At 36.1% G+C, this 21573-nt stretch overlaps 1 protein-coding gene across 5 annotated transcripts in view; it reads left to right on the top strand.

The window, feature by feature from the left end:
- The window catches only part of CFAP99 (cilia and flagella associated protein 99), a 175910-nt gene that overhangs the window by 21116 nt on the left and 133221 nt on the right, over window positions 1-21573 (top strand). For all 5 annotated transcript variants that reach the window (XM_074276858.1, XM_074276854.1, XM_074276857.1 and 2 more), the window contains 2 exons: window positions 10168-10312; window positions 15166-15260. In XM_074276858.1, the coding sequence (XP_074132959.1) occupies window positions 10168-10312; window positions 15166-15260 (240 nt within the window). The remainder of the gene's footprint in view (window positions 1-10167; window positions 10313-15165; window positions 15261-21573) is intronic.

Raw genomic sequence — 21573 nt, 5'->3', positions numbered from 1 at the left:
GAAACCAGTAGTGATGTATAAGTGAAGTAATTCTCTGTTCCCACACTACCAGCTGCCTGTTGGACACTTCCATCTGGATGACATGTGGATATATCAATCTCATCATGACTAAAACAGAACTTATTATCTTCCTCCCCAAGCCCACCTATACTCCTAATTTCCCTGTAGAGGTCCTGTAGAGGGCTCCACCATTCTTCTCATTAACTTGGTTCACAGCTTTGATTCTTGCATTCTCCCTCATTCTATATTACCAACCAGTTACCAAGTCTTGTCAGCTCCACTTTCACAGCATCCCTTATAGTCTTCCTTTTTTCTCTAATTGCACAATTGCCATTTTAGTTCAGGACCTTATCACCTCTGCTCTGGACTATTCCAATAATCTCCTAACTGGTCTCCCTTTTTAGAGCCGTTCCCCTCTCCAGTCCATCTGTCATAAATTGCCAAGATTTGTTCTGATCTGATTCTGAGCAACTCTGCTCAGAAAGCCCAGTGCTGCCCCCCATTAAAGCCTTTAACAATCTAGCCCCAAACTATCTTAATAATAAATTTAATTTCATATCATCTCACTTCATGTACTCTATCACAGACTCTACAGTCTTCATGATCTTCCTGTTACCCATTACTACTCTTCATAGACTGCAAAATCTGCCCATATTGACATTCCTCACATGTAATATTCTGTCATGGTATCTTTGTACAATACTTCTTTTTCACTTCTACCTCCTAGAATCATCAGCTTCTTTCAAAGCCAAGCTCAGACATCACTTCTCAGTTGTGATCGTTCTGATTTCATCCATGCCTGCACTAATTTCAATTTACTTTGTATAATATCCTGAATTTATGTATACACACACACACGTATATATATATATACATATATATATGTATATGTGTATTATATATATATATATATATATATGAATGTAAGCTCCTTGAGGGCAGGGACTATTTCACTTTTTTGTTTTATTCTTTTGGTCATTGTATCCCTTGAGCCTAGCACAATTCATGGCACACAGTAGGTGCTTAATAAATGTTTGTTGATTGATCCCATGTAATCTGCATAAGTTTCTTATCCCATCAGTTTCCAAAGAATGCTAATCTCTTTAATTTCTCAACCATTGCTCATGAAAGAGATCATTGAGAGGATTTGGGGTGATGGCATCATTTTCTGCAAATTTCTAATAGTAGAGCTCAAATATTAGAAGATTTCCAGCTCTTCAAAATACTTGGAATGTGTCCATATGACAAATGGCTTTTATCTTCTTGAGGTCCACATTCAGTCCCTGACAGACGCACTGCAGAGCTGTCATGTATTGATGGACAACTTAGAACCAGTAGCCTCAGATATGTAATACTTCCTAGCTGTGTGACCCTGAGCAAGTCACTTCACTCCAGTTGCCTCAGCAAAAAATGAAAAGAAATAAGAAGAAAGAAGAAGAAGAAGAAGAAGAAGAAGAAGAAGAAGAAGAAGGAAGAAGAAGAAGAAGGAAGAAGAAGAAGAAGAAGAAGAAGAAGAAGAAGAAGAAGAAGAAGAAGAAGAAGAAGAAGAAGAAGAAGAAGAAGAAGAAGAGAAGAAGAAGAAGAAGAAGATGAAGAAGAAGAAGAAGAAGAAGAAGAAGAAGAAGAAGAAGAAGAAGAAGAAGAAGAAGAAGAAGAAGAAGAAGAAGAAGAAGAAGAAGAAGAAGAAGAAGAAGAAGAAGAAGAAGAAGAAGAAGAAGAAGAAGAAGAAGAAGAAGAAGAAGAAGAAGAAGAAGAAGAAGAAGAAGAAGAAGAAGAAGAAGAAGAAGAAGAAGAAGAAGAAGAAGAAGAAGAAGAAGAAGAAGAAGAAGAAGAAGAAGAAGAAGAAGAAGAAGAAGAAGAAGAAGAAGAAGAAGAAGAAGAAGAATAATGAACTAAATTACCTCTAAAGTTCCTCTCACCTGTAAATTTATGATCCTACCTAGGTAGCTTTGGGCATCTTGCTTTATCTCTCTAATCTTGTTAAACTGTAATATGAGGGAGGTTAAGTGAGATGACTTCAAAGGACCCTTACATCTATAAACCTATGAATCTCTGATATTTCTTAGTACAGTAAGATCATTCGTCTGAAAAGCTTCTTCAAGGATAGACAGTCCTTGCTCATAGTATAGCTAAAATCACAGAGCCTGGAAAAGAAGCTGGGAGACATTTTCTCTTGGGGAGAAGCGTGACATTAAGAATTTAGAGCTTGGAGTCAAGAAGATCTGTTGCTTAATAGACATGTGATTTTGGGCAAGTCACCGAGAGCCTCAGTTTCCTCTTCTGTAAAATAAAAGAGTTGAACTAGATGACTGATTGGCCCCCTTCTAGCTCCAAAGTCTTGTGATTTTGAGCTCTTCACATTCCTTGTCAATTATTTGCATCTCAGCACTGAAAATATATCTCTACATCCAGTTATAGCATCCAACCTCCCCACATTGTATTTGACTTGGCTTGGTCCTTTCTTTCAATTGTATTTTTTCACTGAATACTTTAAAATTTTTTGTGTTGTTGGGTTTTTTTTCCATTAATGAATTGCTGGTAGCTTCACAGAGCAAAAAAGAGCCATGGAAATTAGCTACTCTTTTTCTAATTTAGTGCAAGCCTATTCGGAGGACTTCCAAGGGAGGTAACAACCGAAAAACAGGGTTATTAATTGCAAGCCTTTAAAAATCTCTTTGACACAAGCCATTTCCACTCATAATTTATGGTATTACCAAATGTAACAGTGCATGTAATGGAGCTTTGAGCATGCTCAGATCTCCTAATATGGAGGCATTGTGTCTTCCTATACTGATGCAAATAACCTTCTTTGATTGACTGTGCAGCCTATAAAAACTACTAGACTGGGACAATCTCTTTCCTCTGTTTGTAGCGGGAAAGAGCAAGAGAAAGAAAAGGGGGAGGGGAAGGGAGGAAAAAGAGAGGGGGGAGAGAGAGATAACAAGAAAGAGAAAGGGAAGGAAAGAGAAAAAGAAGGGGGACAAACTATCCTGGGGTGGCAGGTTTTAAGATGTAATCTTTTCTGGCTACTCAGTCCATCCATAGGAAAAGACAGGATTCAGAAAGTCTCTACATTTGGAGACCTGGGCATGCTCCAAAATTCCATTATCTAAACAAAAGACAAAATTCTACAATATAATGAAATGTAGTTATCAAGTTCAAATAATAGTTTTTACTTAATGAAACAGAACAATAATTCCATAAGTTTTGGCACATTCCATGGAATCACTCTCTCAAAACCATTTCCTTTTTAACTACTCCCTCTAAGGATTATCCTTTCAACCTGTAATTTATTAATTTAATTAACTATATTAATATATTAATTGAATGAAAGACATTTTTCCTTCTCTTAGTCTGAGCATTATCTTTTTATATTTTTTTAATTTGATAATAACTTTTTATTTTCAAAATACACAGGGCAGCTAGATGGTGCAGTGGATAGAGCAACAGTCCTGAAATCAGGAGGATCTGAGTTCAAATCTGACCTCAGATACTGAACATTTCCTAGCTGTATGACCCTGGGCAAGTCACTTAACCCCAACTGCCTCAGCCAAAAAAAAAAAAATACATGCAAAGATAATTTTCAATGTTAACCCCTGCAAAATCTTGTGTTCCAAATTTCTTTCCTTCTCTTCCCCTCCCTCCCCTTCCCTAGACAACAAGTAATCCAATATAGGTTAAACATGTGCAATTATTCTAAACTTATTTCCATATTTGTCATACTGAATAAGAAAAATCAGATCAAAAAAGGAAAAAAAATGAGAAAGAAAAAAAGCAATCAAACATCATCAAAAAAGATGAAAATGCTATGTTGTGATCCACATCCAGTCCCCATATTGCTCTCTCTGGATACAGATGGCTTTTTCCATTGAGTTTGAGGTTCAATAAATTCATGCTGTTTGTCCATTTGAATGCCAGTTCATGGGAATGTAGAGCTAGAAAAGGATCTTAGAGCTCAATTGTTAGTTCAACTCCAAGATAAGGGATTTGGGACTCAGAGACAAGAAGGATCTTGCCCAGGGACACAGTAAATGTCAAAGCTAGGACTCAGGCCAAGGTCTGTTGGCTCCAGATTAGTGTTATTTCACTACACATGCTATATAATTCATTTCAAATCTCTATTCTTATATCCTTGAAGAGAGGAGGAAGGGTAAGAATCAAAGCAGATGTGTGATGTCATTGAGTGAGAAAGGAATTTACTTTTCCAGCATAATTTAGCCCCTCAACAATAACTTATGGTCTTAGATACCTGAGGTACTGAGAGATTACCTGACTTGCTTAGAGTCATTTTCAAGGCAGGGAGATTTGAATTTGCTTCTTCCTGCTCTCGTTGTTCATCCATACCTGCTAACTCTTGTTTCTGGCATATAAACAATGGGATGTTACCACAAGATTGCTAGACTAGAATATAAATGTCCTTGGGTTTTTTGTAATCCTCAACCTGCCACTCTTGCTCTGTCACTTTAAGCTATTTTACCTCTTCTGGGCCTCAGTTTCCATCATTTGAAAAATGAGGGAATTGGACTGACTGATTTCTGAGGTCTCTTTCAACATTAACACTAACAGCAATTGAAGTTTTGCCTTCTTGGTCTGACATTTAGAGATAAGACTTATTTTGTGTAGGAAACTATTGACGAATTTGTCTTTACAAGGTAGCAAAAGGAACCCAGGTATTCTGATTCTAGATCCATTGTCCCATACTACAAAAACATGCTTTATGATAAAAAGCATTATTTCCCTACCCATCTATTCACACAGTTCAGCTTTTCCTTTAAGATTCTGAATCTTGTTTAATAAAGCTTGTTTTCTAAAGAAACAGAAAACCATCATCATTGCTACTATCTAGAGGTACATTTTTCAAAGCACACATAGAGATTCAGATGCACAATTCCCATTATTGTTAATGGCAACTGCATGGGTAAATCCCTATGTACCACTTTTGAAACGTACCCCTTGCTGTTTCCCTATTTTCCCATAATTGTGACAGATCAAGCAAATAATATAACCAATCATTTTAAGATATGCTTTTTTCTTTTTTCTCAGAAGATTCTGTGATTTTTTTCTATCACGTAATGTTTTGTAAGAGGAGGGAAAATCTAAAAATTGAATCAGAGAAATAGCAATTGAGTTTTTAAAACCCAGAGGTGAAGAATTTCAAAGGTAGAAAGAACAGAGCTGAGTGAACCAGTGTGATTGTAGGCATTCTTGCTTCCATGTGTGGAAGACAAGTAAATTAACCAAACAGAAAACTGAAAATATAAGCATATCCTTATAAATTCATTTTTAACTAAAGAGAGGGTGAATCCTATAGTGTTTCTCATACTGTTTTCTATAATACCCAATGCTCTGTACAATGTGAATTGTACCTCACCATTTAGCATTGTGGTAATTGTTTATAAGGGTGTATGAGAGGCAGTGTGGTATAATGGATAAAGATCTAGCCTTATAGTCAAAAGGACCTTATATCATAAGGTTATATGACTTTGGTTTTTCCCTATGAGAAAGTTTTTAGAGGAAACCTTTCAATCTTTGGGTGTCACATTGTTTGGGCTTTCCCCTCCACAGTTTCAGTTTTAACTCCTGCCTCATGTCTCTGCAAGGCCTTTTTCCATGACAAGAGAACAACTACCTCTGCTATCCATCCCCTTTTAGAGGCATACATAGTACATACATAGTACAGTGTAGCACTGGATCCGAAGTCAAAGGTTCAGTGCAAGGAGCATGGGACTTGAAATCAAAGAATTTGGGTTCAAATTTTGACTCTCCTATTTACTACCTGTGTGATGCTGGAGGAGTCACAGACTCAGTTTCCTCATCTGTAAAATAAGAATTATGCTTTGCATATAAATCAAGAATTCTAATAGAGAATGAATTCATTTGGAAAGCCAAGTACTCTTTCACTTAGTCTATAACTGTCCCCAATGTCTCTGTTGTACAAATGTATAATTAAGAAAACTGTTGTTTTTAAGACAGGATACCTGTCATTGTACCTTTGCTTTACAAAGTGAGAGAGTAGAAGCAAAATTTATTTTTGCTTAAACTCACAAAGTAAGCCAGAGGGAGAGGAAATCATAAACTCTGAACATTTTAACTCAGAATCCCCTGTCCTATTGCATCCTGACCCATATTTGCCTTTTTCATGTTCCTACTGGTCTAATCTGGTACTATAATGATCTGCATGAATTTATGCTTATTCCTGGCTTTAGAAACCAGAAATAGTGTCTATAGGAGAATGTAGTGGATAGAACATTAGAGGTGAAATGAGAAGAGGTAGAATTTAATCCTGCCTAAGACATTTATAAATTATTTGACTTTTGGTGACTCAGTTTCCCTCTCCAATCTCAGTATCCTTAAAATATATGGGTTGGGGAAAAGAATCTCTAAAGGCCCTTCCAACATTTCAATTTAGCCATTCATTTTCATCTCTTTTTCCAAACAAATCTTATACCATAGATTACTAAAAGGAAACAAAATTAATGCTTTGTTATTCATCCCTCTCTCTGTAGTAGTGCTATGATTTTTATAGTAACAAAAATACGTCACAATCAGATTAATGATAGAATAATGCCTAAAGCATGTCTCTTCAGTAAGAAGAAATTCGCTACCACCTACAGAAGCCCAATCCAGTTTTTGAAAACTGAAAAAATTATTAGGAAGTTCTCCCTTATATTGGGTCAAAAATCTGTCTCCCTGGAATTTCTCTGTAAAGGGCTGAAACTGTTGAGTCAATTCACTGAGGTCGGACAATCGAGCACTTGAGGCTAATTATCAATTGGACAATATTCTATAAGAATGGGCTTGGAAAATGGCCCTTCCCACTACCCTGTGCTGGCCCAATCGTTTGGTGTATACAGAGAATTGTGGGAAGGACTAGGAGGTGCAGGGAGACTAGCCAGGTCACTTCTGCAAGAGAGCCGAGGAGGTGAGGTCACAGAGATCCTACTCGTCCACTCTCTTCACTTTTACCACTTAAGATCCAAGAATAAAGACTTTTGCTTATCCTGACTCCAGCAGATTCTAAGGTACCTAGGGTGCTAACCCGGATTCCACATTTCTCCTTGTTTTTCTATCTGGAGTCAAGCAGAATAAATTTAATTCCTCATCTAAGCACATACATGAAGATAATGAACATGACCCCTTTAAAGCTGCCCTTCTTCAAGCTAAACATCTCCATTTCCTTCATGGAACCCTATATAGGATGGTGGTGATCCTTTTTCCCAGCCTTGTTGTCTTTCCCTGGGTATGAACCATATTATTAATGTCCCTTCAAAAGCTTAATCCTAACCCAGAGCCAAATACATTACTCTTGATGAGGACTGACCAAGGAGGAGATCAAAGGAACTGTCACTTCCCCCATTCTAGATACTAAAGCACATTAGTTACTATTAGTGCTTGTTCAGCCTACAAATTCATTACAAATCTTAGGTCCTTTTTCAAATGAATTTCTGTCTAGCCCTATCATTGGTTGGTTTATCATTTGAACTCAAGGATAGGATTTTATATTAACCTAAATTAAATTTTAAAATTTTAGGGCAACATTCTAGCTTAAGATATTAATAGATCCTAATTCTGTCTTCTAACATATTGGCTAGCCTTTTCAACTTCCTGATTCTACTTATACAGGGCCATTTCTCCAAATACTGCCAACGGTATATTTTCTTCTTTCCTGAGAACATTGGGACAACTCACCATGAGTTTCTTCTTCTCTCCATTTCATTTCATCTCAAACCCCCTGATATCCCAGTTCTTCTCCCTTTTCCAAGTCTTTCATGAAGAGGTGAGCCTTCTCCTTGCCAAGATGAACCCTTTTAAATATGTACATGATCTTATCCACTCCCATCTTTTTCAGTAAATTGCCTCCTCTATCATCTCCTTTACAAATCATGAACTCTGTATAAACTGATTCCTTATTACTACAAATATGATCAAGTCTTCCTACATCCTTGAAAAAACTTCACTACACTGTACCATCTCCTCAAGCTATGATCTTTTATCTCTCCTGCTTTTGTCAGCCAATCTCTTTGTAAAAGTTGTCTACATTTACATGAACTGATGCTGAATGAAGTGAGAAGAACTAGCAGAATATTGTACACAGTAATCACAATATTGTGTGATGATCAACCATGACAGACTTAGCTTTTCTCAGCAATGCAATGATTCAAGACAATTCTTGTAGACTAGGAATAAATAGAAAATGCCATCCATATCCAGAGGAAAAGCTATTCAAACTAAAAAGTCGATCAAAGCTTACCATTTTCATCTTCTTTTTCTTTCTCATGGTTTTTCTCTTGTTTTGTTTTTTTCACAACATGAATAAAATGGAAATATGTTTGAAATGATTGTACGCATCTAATCTGTATCAGATTGCAAGCAAAAATGGTCCAAGCTTCTACCACATTATTTCTCACTTGAGTGAGTTCTTTCAGTATATATTCAATATAGTACATACAGATTGACTTGAATCCATTTAGCTGCCCTTTTGCAATTGTCCACACTTTTCTTGGGTTTCAATTCCTTGTTGACCATTTTTATTTCTGTTCTTAATGCTTAAGATTATTCCTTTTGGTAGAAATGGGAGGGGGAAGCAAAATAGGTTTCAAATAGTTCTGCTTTCTATCTAGAACAAAAATCTAATAAGGAGGCTATTCCTTGCCTATTGTTTGACTTTAGTGACTCTAATTAGATGGATCTAGGATTAAGGTTTCCCACTATTTCTCCAGTACATTCTATTTCAAATGATTCTTTGTAACAATGTGATGTTTTACCTATGTGATGTTCTGACAAATAAAACTCTCTTTATTTCTATATCTGGTAAAAAAAAATGAAGTAGTCAAACAGATCTAACTGCCTTCCCAACTCTAAAAATTCTGTCATTCCACTCTATGAACCTACTTCCTACAACATATAGATCTAAGCCCAAATTTGAATAAGAAAGAGTGTCATTTACCAGCAACAATCCTTCTTCCTCTATTACCTAGATAGCATTCAAAATTTCTTGGCCAAATGCTGACCAAGACTTGACCCCAGTACTTTAGAGATCTTATGAGATCATGGCCTGAAGTGAGATAGCCAAGGATTTTAAACTTATTAAAAATGTATATATACAATTACAAAATTCATCCGTAATTAATAAAAACCAAGTTGGGTATTATCTTATACTAGAGAGACAAAAGTCTTTCTGAAGAAATGTTTGGCAATCAGCCCACAAAGTCATTAAAATTAAAATTCTGGGCAATGGCTGACTCAGGACTCTTAATTCACTTGCCAACTCTGCTTTTCCCCAACCCCCCAGACTATGTGCTGACTCACTGCCTTTATTAGTTTTGTCCCTTAATTCCTTCTACAGGGAGGGAAAAAAAGGGGGGGTGTTGAAAATCCCATCATCATCATCTCCTTGGCATTCATGACAGCAAAAAACACAAATGGAGCAAGAGAAGACATGTTTGTCAACTGCTGGGCGGGCTAGTTGACCATATCACCTTTCTACTTTGAATCATATTTGAAATAGTTTTCAAAAGAGACATTAAACTTTGTTATTGGTTTCTTGAAGAAATCTCTAAGGATTAGGAAACATTTATCTACTTATTACAATATTCTATTATGGTTGCTTACCACGTGACTTAGCTTCTAACTACTTTAGCCTTTTATTCCTGTGTGTGTGGGAGGGTATTAAGAGATGTATTTCTATTATTGTTACTTGTGAATGGAAGCAATTGATGAAAAAGGATCTGGCTCATAATGGAGGATAGTTTAGCTTGTTATTTAAGGTCTTTCACAACTTGATTCCATCCTACTTTTCTGATCAATAAAAATTTCTTATATGCCTGCTTTGTTCCAGGGTTTATGTTTAGCGCTGGGGATACATAAAGATGGCATATTTCATGCTTTCAATGACCTTACAATTAAATGGAAAGGAAGCCATGCACACAAATAACTATGGGACAATGAAGAATGAGATAAGAGCAAAGGAGAAGTGAGGTGTAGAGAAAGTATTATTTGAAATTTAAAGAGGGAAAGATCACTTTCATTTGGGATAGGTGGAAGAGGAAGGAAGGTCATCCAAAGCAGCAAAGATGGGGCTTCTGAGGATGGCCTTGGAGAAAGGAGTGGCTTTCAACTTGATTTCCTGGTTTCTTTATTTACATTCCATTCTTTTTAAAATTTCAGACTCTCAATGTTAAAGATGAAAGCTTCATTTTGGAAGTTCTCTCTGGATGTCTTGAATATAAGAAGTTACTGGAAGTGGTAGTCACTGCATTTTATGCACATGCTGGGAAGAAATATCTGTGGTCTGACTACAATCTCTTTATAGGTATGTGGTTTTAAGCAACCTGATTTAATCCAAGTGTGAAATTCAAAAATTCAGTTAAATCCAAATTATGCTCTACATGCCTTAATCTGATTAACCTTGGTATTTCACACTCTTATATTTTCAAATATGAAGAAAAAATATGAGAATGGAAATCTTATGTGCACATTGAAGAGAATTTTAGTTTCATAATATAGTTATTACATATGTTTATATATATATGTATGTATATAAGGGTATATGTATCTATTATGTAGATGTATACTAATGTGTGTGTATACTAATAGCTAAGTAGCCCAGTGGATAGACTTAAGAATCTAGAGTCAAATCTGGCCTTAGACATTTACTAGTTATGTGAACAAGTCACTTAACCCCATTTGCCTCAGTTTCCTCATCTGTAAAATGAGCTTGAGAAGGAAATGGCCAATTGCTCCAATATCTCTGCCAAGAAAACCACAAATGAAGTCACAAAGAGTCAGAGATAAATGGGAGTAAATGAATGGGATCATAGATTTAGACTTGGAAAGAACTTGAGAGGTTGTCTGGTTCAGCCCACACAAATTACCTTCCACATGAGGAGTTTGAAGTCCAGAGAGCTTAGGCATCTTAGCCTAGGTCACAAGTGATGAAACTGGGTTCTGTACTGAGGACTTTTCAATGCAAATCTCCGTTGTTTCCCTAAAACTTAATAATTTTGTTGATGTAGTTACTTTTCTCTGCTGACAGAAAAAGCAAAGCCTCAGATCTTCATGAATTGCTTTGGCCAGAAAATATCCTCATCTGCTGGCCAGGCCCTTAGAAGAAGCCTTTTCAAAATGAGCAAGGCTATAATAGGTGCTAGTCTATTAATGGGTCCATTTTTTTTTTTTGTGGATCCATTTTTTCTGGTTTTTTTTTTTGAAATTTGATATTTATTTTTCCAAACACATGTAAAGATAGTTTTCAACATTCATTTTTGTAAGACTGTATTCTAAATTTTCTCCCTCCTTCTCTTCCCTCCCCCTCCCTAAGACAGCAAGCAATGTGATATAGATTAAATGTGTGCTATAGATTAAATATGTGCAATCCTTTTAAATATTTTAAATATATTTCCATATTTGTCATATTGTACAAGAAAAGTCAGACTAAAGGGGGCGAAAAAACCATGAGAAAGGAAACAAACAAACAAACAAATGGAAAAGATGAAAAAACTATACTTTGATCCACATTCAGTCTCCATAATTCTCTGGATGCGATTGGCATTTTCCACTATGGATCTATTCTAGCTTGGTAGGACCTTCCAGAACTCACTGTGGTCAGTGGTCTGACCTTCAAGAAACCATCCAGTGCAACTTCAGCGTAGGGCATAAATGAAGTGGTAGCAATGGTAGTAATCCCCCATTAAAATCTTATTCCATAGCATAGAAGTGCTTCTTCAAAGATTGGGCTAGACTCTGTCGGGTTTAATGAAGCTAAAAAAATCTTCAAATTCAGGCTGGTCAAACAGCAGACTGAGTGTCTACCTTCTAAGAACTAAGTGCTGAGAACTTCATTACCAGAAAGTCAACCACCAAGGGACAAATTTTCTGTCCATGGCATTCCATGAAATGTTGATGGACTTCAGTTTGTTTCTGTAGAGGGAATAATATCACCAATGCAATCATGGCTCTTTCCAAATATCAATAAGGCTTATACAGACATGCATACATATATATATATATATATATATATATATATATATATATATATATATATATATATATATATATATATATGTATGTATATACACACACACAAATACACGAGTATATGTATTTATATGTATGTATAGCTCTTACATACTTTCCTAAATGCTTTTGCAAAATTACCTAATATGATCCTTGTGCATTGGAAAAGGAAAATGTTGGCATTCCTATTTTCCAGAGGAAGACACTAATTCTCAGAATTAAAATGACTTGTCCAAGGTCATCATTAATGGATCCCAGAAATAGTGAAGCTGAGAGCTGAATAAGAGTGTCCCTGATTATGTCTAGTTCCCTTCCTTCTCCACGATGATATCATTTCATGTGTGCAGTTATGTGCAGACATCAAAGCTTGCAGAAATAGAAAGCTTTTTTATATACGAATGATTACTACATAACTCAGTTCAATTTTGTTGTGATGATTAGTAAGAATGCTATGAGCTGATGTGATCTAGGGTAGTCATTCTGAGCCTCAGCTTCCTTCTCTGTAAAATGGGGATAATAAATCTCTTTTGTACCTATATCACAATGTTTGAAACAAGATTCAAGTGAGAATGTACATGCAACACTTTGGCAATTAGTAAAGTGTTATATCAATTATTTTATTATTATAGATATACCTAATATTTTATAGTGCCATTGTCACCCTTGTGTCTACACCATTTGCAAATGGTTGTATAAATTTATCTTCTTTAAATATAGTCTCAATGGCTAAATAAATTTTTAATAGCCTTTAAAAAAAAAACATTTGGTCATTAATGTGAAATCAGCTAATTTTTAATGTCAAGAACTACTTGTAAGAATGCAGACACCACATAAATGCATTAGCATTACTGTCACTGTTTACAACTCAGATGAATCTGATATGAATTCATTAGAACTGCATGAGACCATGATCTAAGTAATCTGGTGTTTCCGATATACTGTTTAGAAAATTCTGGGATGCCTCTATCTCCAGCCTTTGAAATAGGGGCCTGCATAGGGACACATCTATTTTTTTTCTTTTTCTTTTTCTCTCTTCGTTATTGTTGTTGTTGTTGTTTTGAGGCAAATGGGATTAAGTGATTTGCCTGGGATCACACATCTAGGAAGTGTTAAATGTCTGAAGTTGAATTTGAACTCAGGTCCTCCTGAGACTTCAGGGATGGTGCTCTACCCACAATGCTATCTAGTTAACCCCAGCACATCTTTTTATATCAATAAAAATAGCAAGCATACATGGTGCTTTTTATAGGGCACATTCATCAGAACAACTCTGAGAGATAAGGAGTGCAGATATTATTAGAGTCCGAAATTTTACAGATGAGAAAACTGAGGCTCACAAGGTTTAAGGGACTAGCCCAAGATTCATGATCAGACTTCGAACTCTTAAGTGTAGAATTCTTTACACGTTACTCTGACCACCTCTTATTTCCATCATTTACAACCCACAAATCTTCATCCTGTTTTGGGCTGATAAATATTACCATAGAAAATGACAAAATTAAGCTACCTTAATGACCTTAACTATTGTATAATGTTTCTATTCTACTGTTGCTGAGTTCTGATCTCATTCTTTCTAGCTTCTAAAACTTCACAAACTTCCTCTTCCTCATAAGACTTTTCTATCTTCCTTACACTCTTAAAAGTTCCTTTTACCCTTTCCTTCAGCCACTACTAATCTATCTATCTATCTATCTATCCCTATCTATGTTTATATCTATATTTGTCTATTGATATATCTATCTAGACAAGATAGATATGATTCATAGAGATAGATAGAGATAGAGATAGATCTGGATAGTAGAAATAACAAACATAGATGATAGATTGATAGATAGAGGACTCTCAAATCTGTGATTGGCAATGTTTTGATGGTGAAAGTGCAGGACCAAGAGAGATGTAGGGATTATGGGGGCCTACACACATAACTTCCGTGGTTTTCATTGGATTTATGACTTGGTTGGGTGATATTCCGGAGTGTTCACTTCTGGGGCGGTTGAGCAGCCCCTCCTTCTCAATGCAGTGAGTTTAATCCTATTGGTCATAGAAAGTAGGACTCTGGAGCATTTGGCTGTCAATTTGCCATACTGCCCCTATGTTACATCCCAAGCTCTTATCTAGGAACATGTGTCACCATTATTGGCTTAGCCCCCATGTGCTTGGCCAGGCCTCCTCTTTTCCCTTCCAGATATATCGCCTCTTTCATTTTCCTCCTTTTAAGGTCATAATTTAAGCCCACATTTTAGATTAGTCAATGCACAGAAGAAACAGAAGGTATAATTGTAACATAAGCTAGGCATTCCCTTCAGTCCCCAGCTTCAGCCTTTCCCAAAGCAGAAAGTTCTTTTCTTTAGAACATGTCTCCAGTTCTCCTAGCCATAGGAGTCTCCTGGCCATAGCACAGGAATTGAGGAGAGAGAAACCTTGAAATTCTGGGCCTTAAAATAAGACTGGTCTCCCCATGAAACAGCAGTGGCTATAGGCAATTAACTCCTGATAGGATTAGGGAACTCTGGAAAAATTGGTGATTCTCAAGGTCACATTTATATAAGTAAACAGGAACACAGGATTGCATTTCCACGGTCCCCAGAATTCTGGCTCGTTCCCCTGCCTCTTGCTACAGCACCAGCATCCCGTGGACCCTGCTTGGATGCCCCAGATGCTAATTCTTAAAGGACACTGCCTGTCATAAATCTGATACCAAGACTGGAAGGGATGGAAATATAATACTTACTACATTGAGAAGGGGTGCTGCTCGACTGCCCCAAATACTAAAACTCCTAAGTATCACAAATCACCTGTCTAATCTCCCACTTTGTCATTATGTCTCTCCAAGTCTTTTACTTTCAAAATTCCATGTATAAGTGCATCTTCACTGCAGTCAACTCAATCTAATAAAAGTCCAAGTTGAGGCAATGTATAAATTTTGTTGTCATTCCAGCAGAGTGTAGCCCTATCCTGCCTACATAGAGATTTACAGATTCTTTGTCTTCAAGTTCCTAATTAAGGGGTGATAACACTGGGGGGGAAATTATGACTGAGTATGGAAGAGTCCATCTCTAGTCACTGATGTGGGTATTACATGTATATTTTTTGCTTCTGTAATTTTATATAACAACTTTCTTATCATGTTTTAATGTGTATTTTTATTAGTTATTTGTTATCTGTCTACTTTTTGCCTGGATAAAATTGGTCTTCAACCCTTCATTAAAATTATCAAGTCTCTGGATAGTGCCAAAATGCATAAGGTAAGTTAATTCTTTTTTTAAACCACAATAGAATAGTCTATGCTTATCTTTAAAGGTTTCTTATAAAGTCCCTTATTTATAAAACCATTATTAGTTATTCTTATGTCTCACTTACTAAGTACTCTATAGTAATGTACCTATAAACTCTGAGAAATAGTTTAAGCATCATTTTCATTTTGATGATGCTGTAGTCCTTATATTTCATTAAAAAGAAATCTATATTGTTTAACCTATATTGGATTGCTTGCTATCTTGGGGAGAAGGAGGGGGGCAAAAGAGAGAAAAATTTGGAACAGAGGGCTTTGCAAAGGTGAATGAATGCTGAAAACTATCTTTGCGGGTATTTGCAAAAATAAAATACTAGAATGATAATTTTAAAAAAGAAAAAAAAAAGAGTTCCACATTCTTATTTCCAAATTTGCATTCTTGGCTCAGGTTAAATTTTATTTTTATCCCTTAAAATGGAATGAACCACTATGGAAAGCTTAAGTTATTATATCTAATGCAAGCTATTTTAAATAATTCTTGTTTGATATCTTGCTAAAGACATTGGTGGCTTTTATCTGTGGGGCTTAACCAGAAAAAGGTCCAGCAGTGCCCTATGGAGATCCGGGATAGAGTTGTAAAGGTGACTAGTTGTCATAGACCCATCCATGTTGTAATGAGCTCACAGAGCCATGGCTATAAAACTCTGGAAAGGATATACGAGAGTATCTGATTATCTTGGTGTTGGCTAGTCTTCTTAGCATTTGATGAATGTTTACTGAGAAGTGGTTTTCAGCCTTGTTTCTCTAGGATCCTTGTCCTCTTCTGTCTAGTGATAGGTCCCTCCTTTCCTTGGAGTGTATATGTATGCATTCTTCTCCCTTTCAGGCATCCCTGTATCCTTTGTGTCTCCAGCAGAGTGTATTTCATTGTTTAAGAGCATATTTCCTTCAGTAATTAGTTTCTGAATTTTTAGCCTCCTCCTGTCCCTTTTGATTTATGAATGCATTCTAGATCACACACCATGATGTTACTTCTTTCCTGTGTTTACATACCTCAGAGGTCTAGCTCAAAAATCAATGAAAAAATGTCTGTAAAGCACTTCAAAAAATGTACCATAAAGCACAGAGTTACATTATAGACATAAGAAAGAAAAAAAAAATCCTCTGATGTACTAACATGCATCTTGGAGGCCAAGCTGTTAGCATATTTAAAAAGGCAGAGCAATTATTCTGGGGAACAAAAGAAGTAACAGCTGCTGCTGAGACTTCCTGTAGGAAGTAAATAAAAACTATTACAGTATTATACTAATTTCAGAACTATATGTGTTGGGAGGAAGGAGGACAAAAGAGTTGGATAAAACCTCTTTGTGTCATGGTCATGCAGCTCCAGGAGAATGCTGGCTCTTGTGACCCAAGTTCAGTCCTGGAGAAGCTTGTGCATTATAATGCAAAGTCATTTTGAGAGGAAGAATGCGTGACATCTGGGGAAATAAGAAAAGTTTTTTGAGAGGGTGGCACTTAGAATTGGGCCTTGAGAAGGCCTAGAGAATCCAAGAACCAAAAGTGAGGAGGGAGAGAATTCCCAGTGTAGGGGACAGTCGGTGCCAAAATTTCTGTGTCTCTTTCTCTTTTTGTCTTATTGGTGTTTCCCTGTGTGTATGATATATACCTGAGAAAGTCTCATGCACTGTTTTATTCCATGGTTATGCCTGAGGTCTTGAACAAAAGCTGGATGAAAAAGAAACGGTATTTAAGAAATAAGTGGCAATGATTCTGTGCTATGAAATCAACAACTACTACTATGTTTATAACACTTTCTAAGACCCTCCTAATTCTCTGGGACAAAGATGCAGGGATCCTTACACTTAGAGGTGATATGAACCTGACTCAAAGTGTCACAGACTTTCATCAGGTAGTCCTGCTAAAGATTTCCTGGAGAAAGAGGAGAATATATCTTGCTCCCCTTCCACCTGTGAGACAGCAAAGAGATTTTTTTTACTCAGTGGTCCTTTGGGGAACTGCTAAGAAGAAATCAGTTGAAAAATAATATTTTTTCAAATACTTGAAGATCGGGTCCCCATGTCCAAGATAACAGCTCTCAAAAATGAGTGTCCCAACAAAAAATACAAAGTTCTTATGAAAGAAGTAGGCATTAGCCAACTTTTTTTTTTTTTAAATAAAGAATACATAAGCAAAAAATGAATGCAAAGACAGGTGATCTTCTAAGAAAAGTTACAAGAGTAGCAAAGCTTATGTATGAAATAATGACTGATGCTGGCCAACAATTTTTTTGAGGCAATTAGGGTTAAATGACTTGCCCAGGGTCACACACCTAGGAGGTGTTAAGTGTCTGAGGTCATATTTGACCTTGGGTCCTCCTGACTTCAGGACTGGTGCTCTATCCACTGCGCCATCTAGCTGCCCCCAAAATAAGCTCTTTTAAATGGAGCTTTTTACAATCACATTCTCCTTACTTTTACCTCCTTATCAGCAGCCTTCTCAACCTGGAGAGGCTTCTACCTTATATAACCTCTTGTTATTGGTGTGTCCTGGATGCAGACAATTATTTCATGAGTTATCCAAACCATATTCATCTCACTCTAGACTCCAAGGCTTAAATGGAAGATGAAAGAAGAATTTAGGATGGATGTAATGATGATCATAAACTCTACCAGGAAATTAGAGTTATTCTCATCTCTCATTTTGATTGTTTTCACAGCCAACAAAAATAATCTTGATCTGACAAGAATAGAGCAAAAATGGTTAACAGATCATTGAGACCCAAAATATATGTGTATGTATATGTATATGTGTGTGTGTAATGGGAATATATATGGATATAATAGGTATATATACATATATAAGCATGTTTATACATATATAAAAGCACGTGTACATATACATACATATATATATACACACACACACATATATATAAGCATGTTTGACTATCTTTAGTAAATTCAAGAAGGAACTGCAGATATGATTCTTGAGCAGTGGCTGGCATCTCTGTGTCTTGCTAAGATTATGGATATATAAATATATGTATGTATACATATGTGTGTGTATGAAAGCATGTTTGAATTTCTTTAGTAAGTTCAGTAAATAATTGCAGATATGATTCTTGAGCAGTGGTTGGCATTTGTATATGTCTTGTTTATACATCTTTAAAATACATTTTTTAAAAATTATCTATATCTATACATCTTTTAAAAATTCATGGAAAACCAGAATTAGGCAACTCTCTTGGTTTTTTTTAAAGGGTGGAAGAATAGAGTTTTCAAAAAAAAAAAAAATATATATATATATATATGTATAAGTGTGTGTGTGTGTGTGTGTGTGTGTGTGTGTGTATCTATATCCCAGTGAACTTGACTTCAATTTCTGGTACAATTCTGGAATGTCTTTATGATGGGGATATACAGTACACACACTGAATATCTCAGCTTATGTGACTGATGCAACTTTCCCATGTAGAGTCTAAGGAGCCTGCTTGTGAGAGAATCGTGAGGAAGTTTAACGGAAGGGTCCTGGGAGAGACTAGGGAGCAAGCAAATACATTGTGCTAGTGGTTCTGGTCTCTAACGATGTGATGTGGAGCTTGTTGTTGTCTGTCCTTCATTCTGGAAGAGGACCAGGACATCAGGGAGAGGATGCTGTGACATTCACGTGAATTAGATTGAAATGGGGCAGGGTTGGGTAAGGTCACCTGCCGCCCTTGCCCCTCCAGAGCATCTGGGTCCAGTGGCCAGAGAGATTAGGACAACTGTAGTCAACCCTGGATGCAGTGGGAGACCTTGGCCTTTTTAACTAAGGCCTTCAACAGGTCTCACTTTGCCTGAGACCCAACCATTCAGTGATGAAGGCTAGGGAGCAATTGAGAAGCCTTTGTTGATTAGGAGTGTCATCTGGACTGGGGGTATTCTCAAAAAGGCTCATCTGTACTTGAGGTTAGACTCCTTCACTCAGGGTGTCTGGTGAGAATCAGCAAACTCAGTTATGCTGCCTTAGACAGACAATGTCAGTTGTCCAAGGACCAGCCTAGCTAAATTGAGAAATCCTCATAACCAATGGGTTAAACAATAGATGAGTTATTTGGTATCCTATTATATTAAAAAAAAATACAAAATAATGCTTATTCCTATATGGACTTTTCTAAGTACTACCATTGTCAAATGATGGAATGGCAGGAAAAAAAACCCAGAATATTTAAGAATCACAGTTCTTGTGCCTTATATAAGCATTAACTTAATTGTTGGTATCCTATCATAATGCAGCTAGGTGACTCAGTGAATAAAGCCCTGGTCTAAGTTCAAATCTGACTTCAGACATGTACTGTCTATGTGGCCCCGAGCAAGTCATTTAACCTGTTTACCTCACTTTCCCAATCTATAAAATGGGAATTATAGTAACATCTGCTTCCAAGTGTGTGAGTCAAATGGGATCATATTTGTAAAGCACTTAGCACAATGCATGGCATATATTAGCTATTCTTGTAATCATTATTATTAAATATTTGTTCTTTATCGCAATCATGTAGAGTAATGACACTCAAAAGGGAACAATAAATTGGCAGAATTGATTTTAGCCTGTGCCTAAAGCCAAATTTATTTATTTATTTATATGCTCTGTGGGACACTTAGTCTTCTAATTTTATTGTGCTTATGACATTTAATAAAAACATATCTTAATATCAATGTATATGACAAAGGATGAAGAGTGGGTAGAGATTTTATGAGGAGCTCAACAAGATCTTCTAAACCATATACATATATATGCTGTAAAATGTGAAAAAGTCACAGAGATATGTGGAAAATGTGATTTGAGATTAAGAAATGAAAAAAGTCAGATTTGAAAATTCAGAAGCCTCCTGAATATATATTTGTATATATGTATATAATATCATAGATATTTTCTTCAAAAAGATATAAAGAATAATGAATAACATTGATCAAGAATGAAATTGACCATCTTAATATGAAAATCATATTAAAATAATCTGCATGCTGTTAGAACTTTGTCTACTTAGAGCAAAGGTCAAAATCAGCACTAACTTGGGAGACAAAGAGAAGATACAGTATGTAAATTATAAAACTTCTGACTGGATCAGTTCAAAAAAACTATTGACTTCAAATAGAAATAGATGATAGTAGAAATTGCTTTCCCCAAAAAAAGGAAATTATTTATAATATAAAGCATTCACCACAATGAAAAAGCTAAAAAAGTCTAGAAAATGTTTCAACAAATACCAAATTTTCTTTCCAAGGCTAGAGCAATGGCGACCAAGATATTTGTTTTATAGTACATACTCCTTGAAAAACATTACAGAAAAGAGAAAAGAGAGAAATAAGATTCTAAATAGTTTTACTTCACAAAACCAAGAGTGGTAGAAGGGAAGATAAATTCAGACATTCTTAGTGTGAGATCTAAATAAACCAGATTATTCCAAGAGAGTTTTTAGATAAACTAGAAGAAAAATAATAGACCATTCTCTACCCCAGCCATCTTGATCTTCTGACTTTTCACTGCTGTACCCTATGGATAGGACTTTCAAAGATTGTATACTGGAGAAATTAAGCTAGCTTTGAATACCTACATTGACACCATGCTATACTGGTTGATAGTAGTCCACTATGTCTAGCCATCCTAGACCCTACTATGCGTCTGTCTGGCCATCTTTTGACCATCTCCCTTGCTGTTATGCATGTGTATTCTCCCCTCCTCTTTCTACCTCCATACTCCAGGAACTAATATTCAAATCATCATTTCTGGAAAGGTCATGTCGGTTGAAAAGCCAATTGTGTTACTCATTTCCAAATCAAAATACCTTTCCCTGGCTAACAGCCCTATAAATGTCGTGTACTTCATTAGACTGTAATCTTTTTGAAGGCAGGAACTGCTTCACTTTTGTACTTTAATCCCAAATCGTTATACAGTATTTGGCACATTGGAGGTGGTTAATTAGATTTCATTCATTCATTCATACTTTCAGTAATGAAATGGCCCACAATAAAAGCATTCATCAATTCAACAACAGAACAGATTTGTGATTTTTTATAGTGATATATCTGCATCACTCATAATCACGAAACTGCAGCATTTGAATCATAACATTTTAGTGCCCAATATGCTACAATATGTGAGGAAGAGGAAATAATGCTTTAGAAAATTAAGTCAGGAGGAATAAATGGAGCAAATCAAAAACATAAAGAGATAGGGAGATGGCAATATCAAGCAACTGATTTTCAAGATAACTCAAAAGAAATCTGACTGAGTGTGCAGAGACAGGGAACTCAGTGACTCGTCCCTTGACAGCCTGAGAAATC

The sequence above is a fragment of the Sminthopsis crassicaudata genome, chromosome 6 (genome assembly GCF_048593235.1).
Source record: "Sminthopsis crassicaudata isolate SCR6 chromosome 6, ASM4859323v1, whole genome shotgun sequence".
NCBI lineage: Eukaryota > Metazoa > Chordata > Mammalia > Dasyuromorphia > Dasyuridae > Sminthopsis > Sminthopsis crassicaudata.
This window is presented reverse-complemented; position numbering and strand designations above follow the sequence as displayed.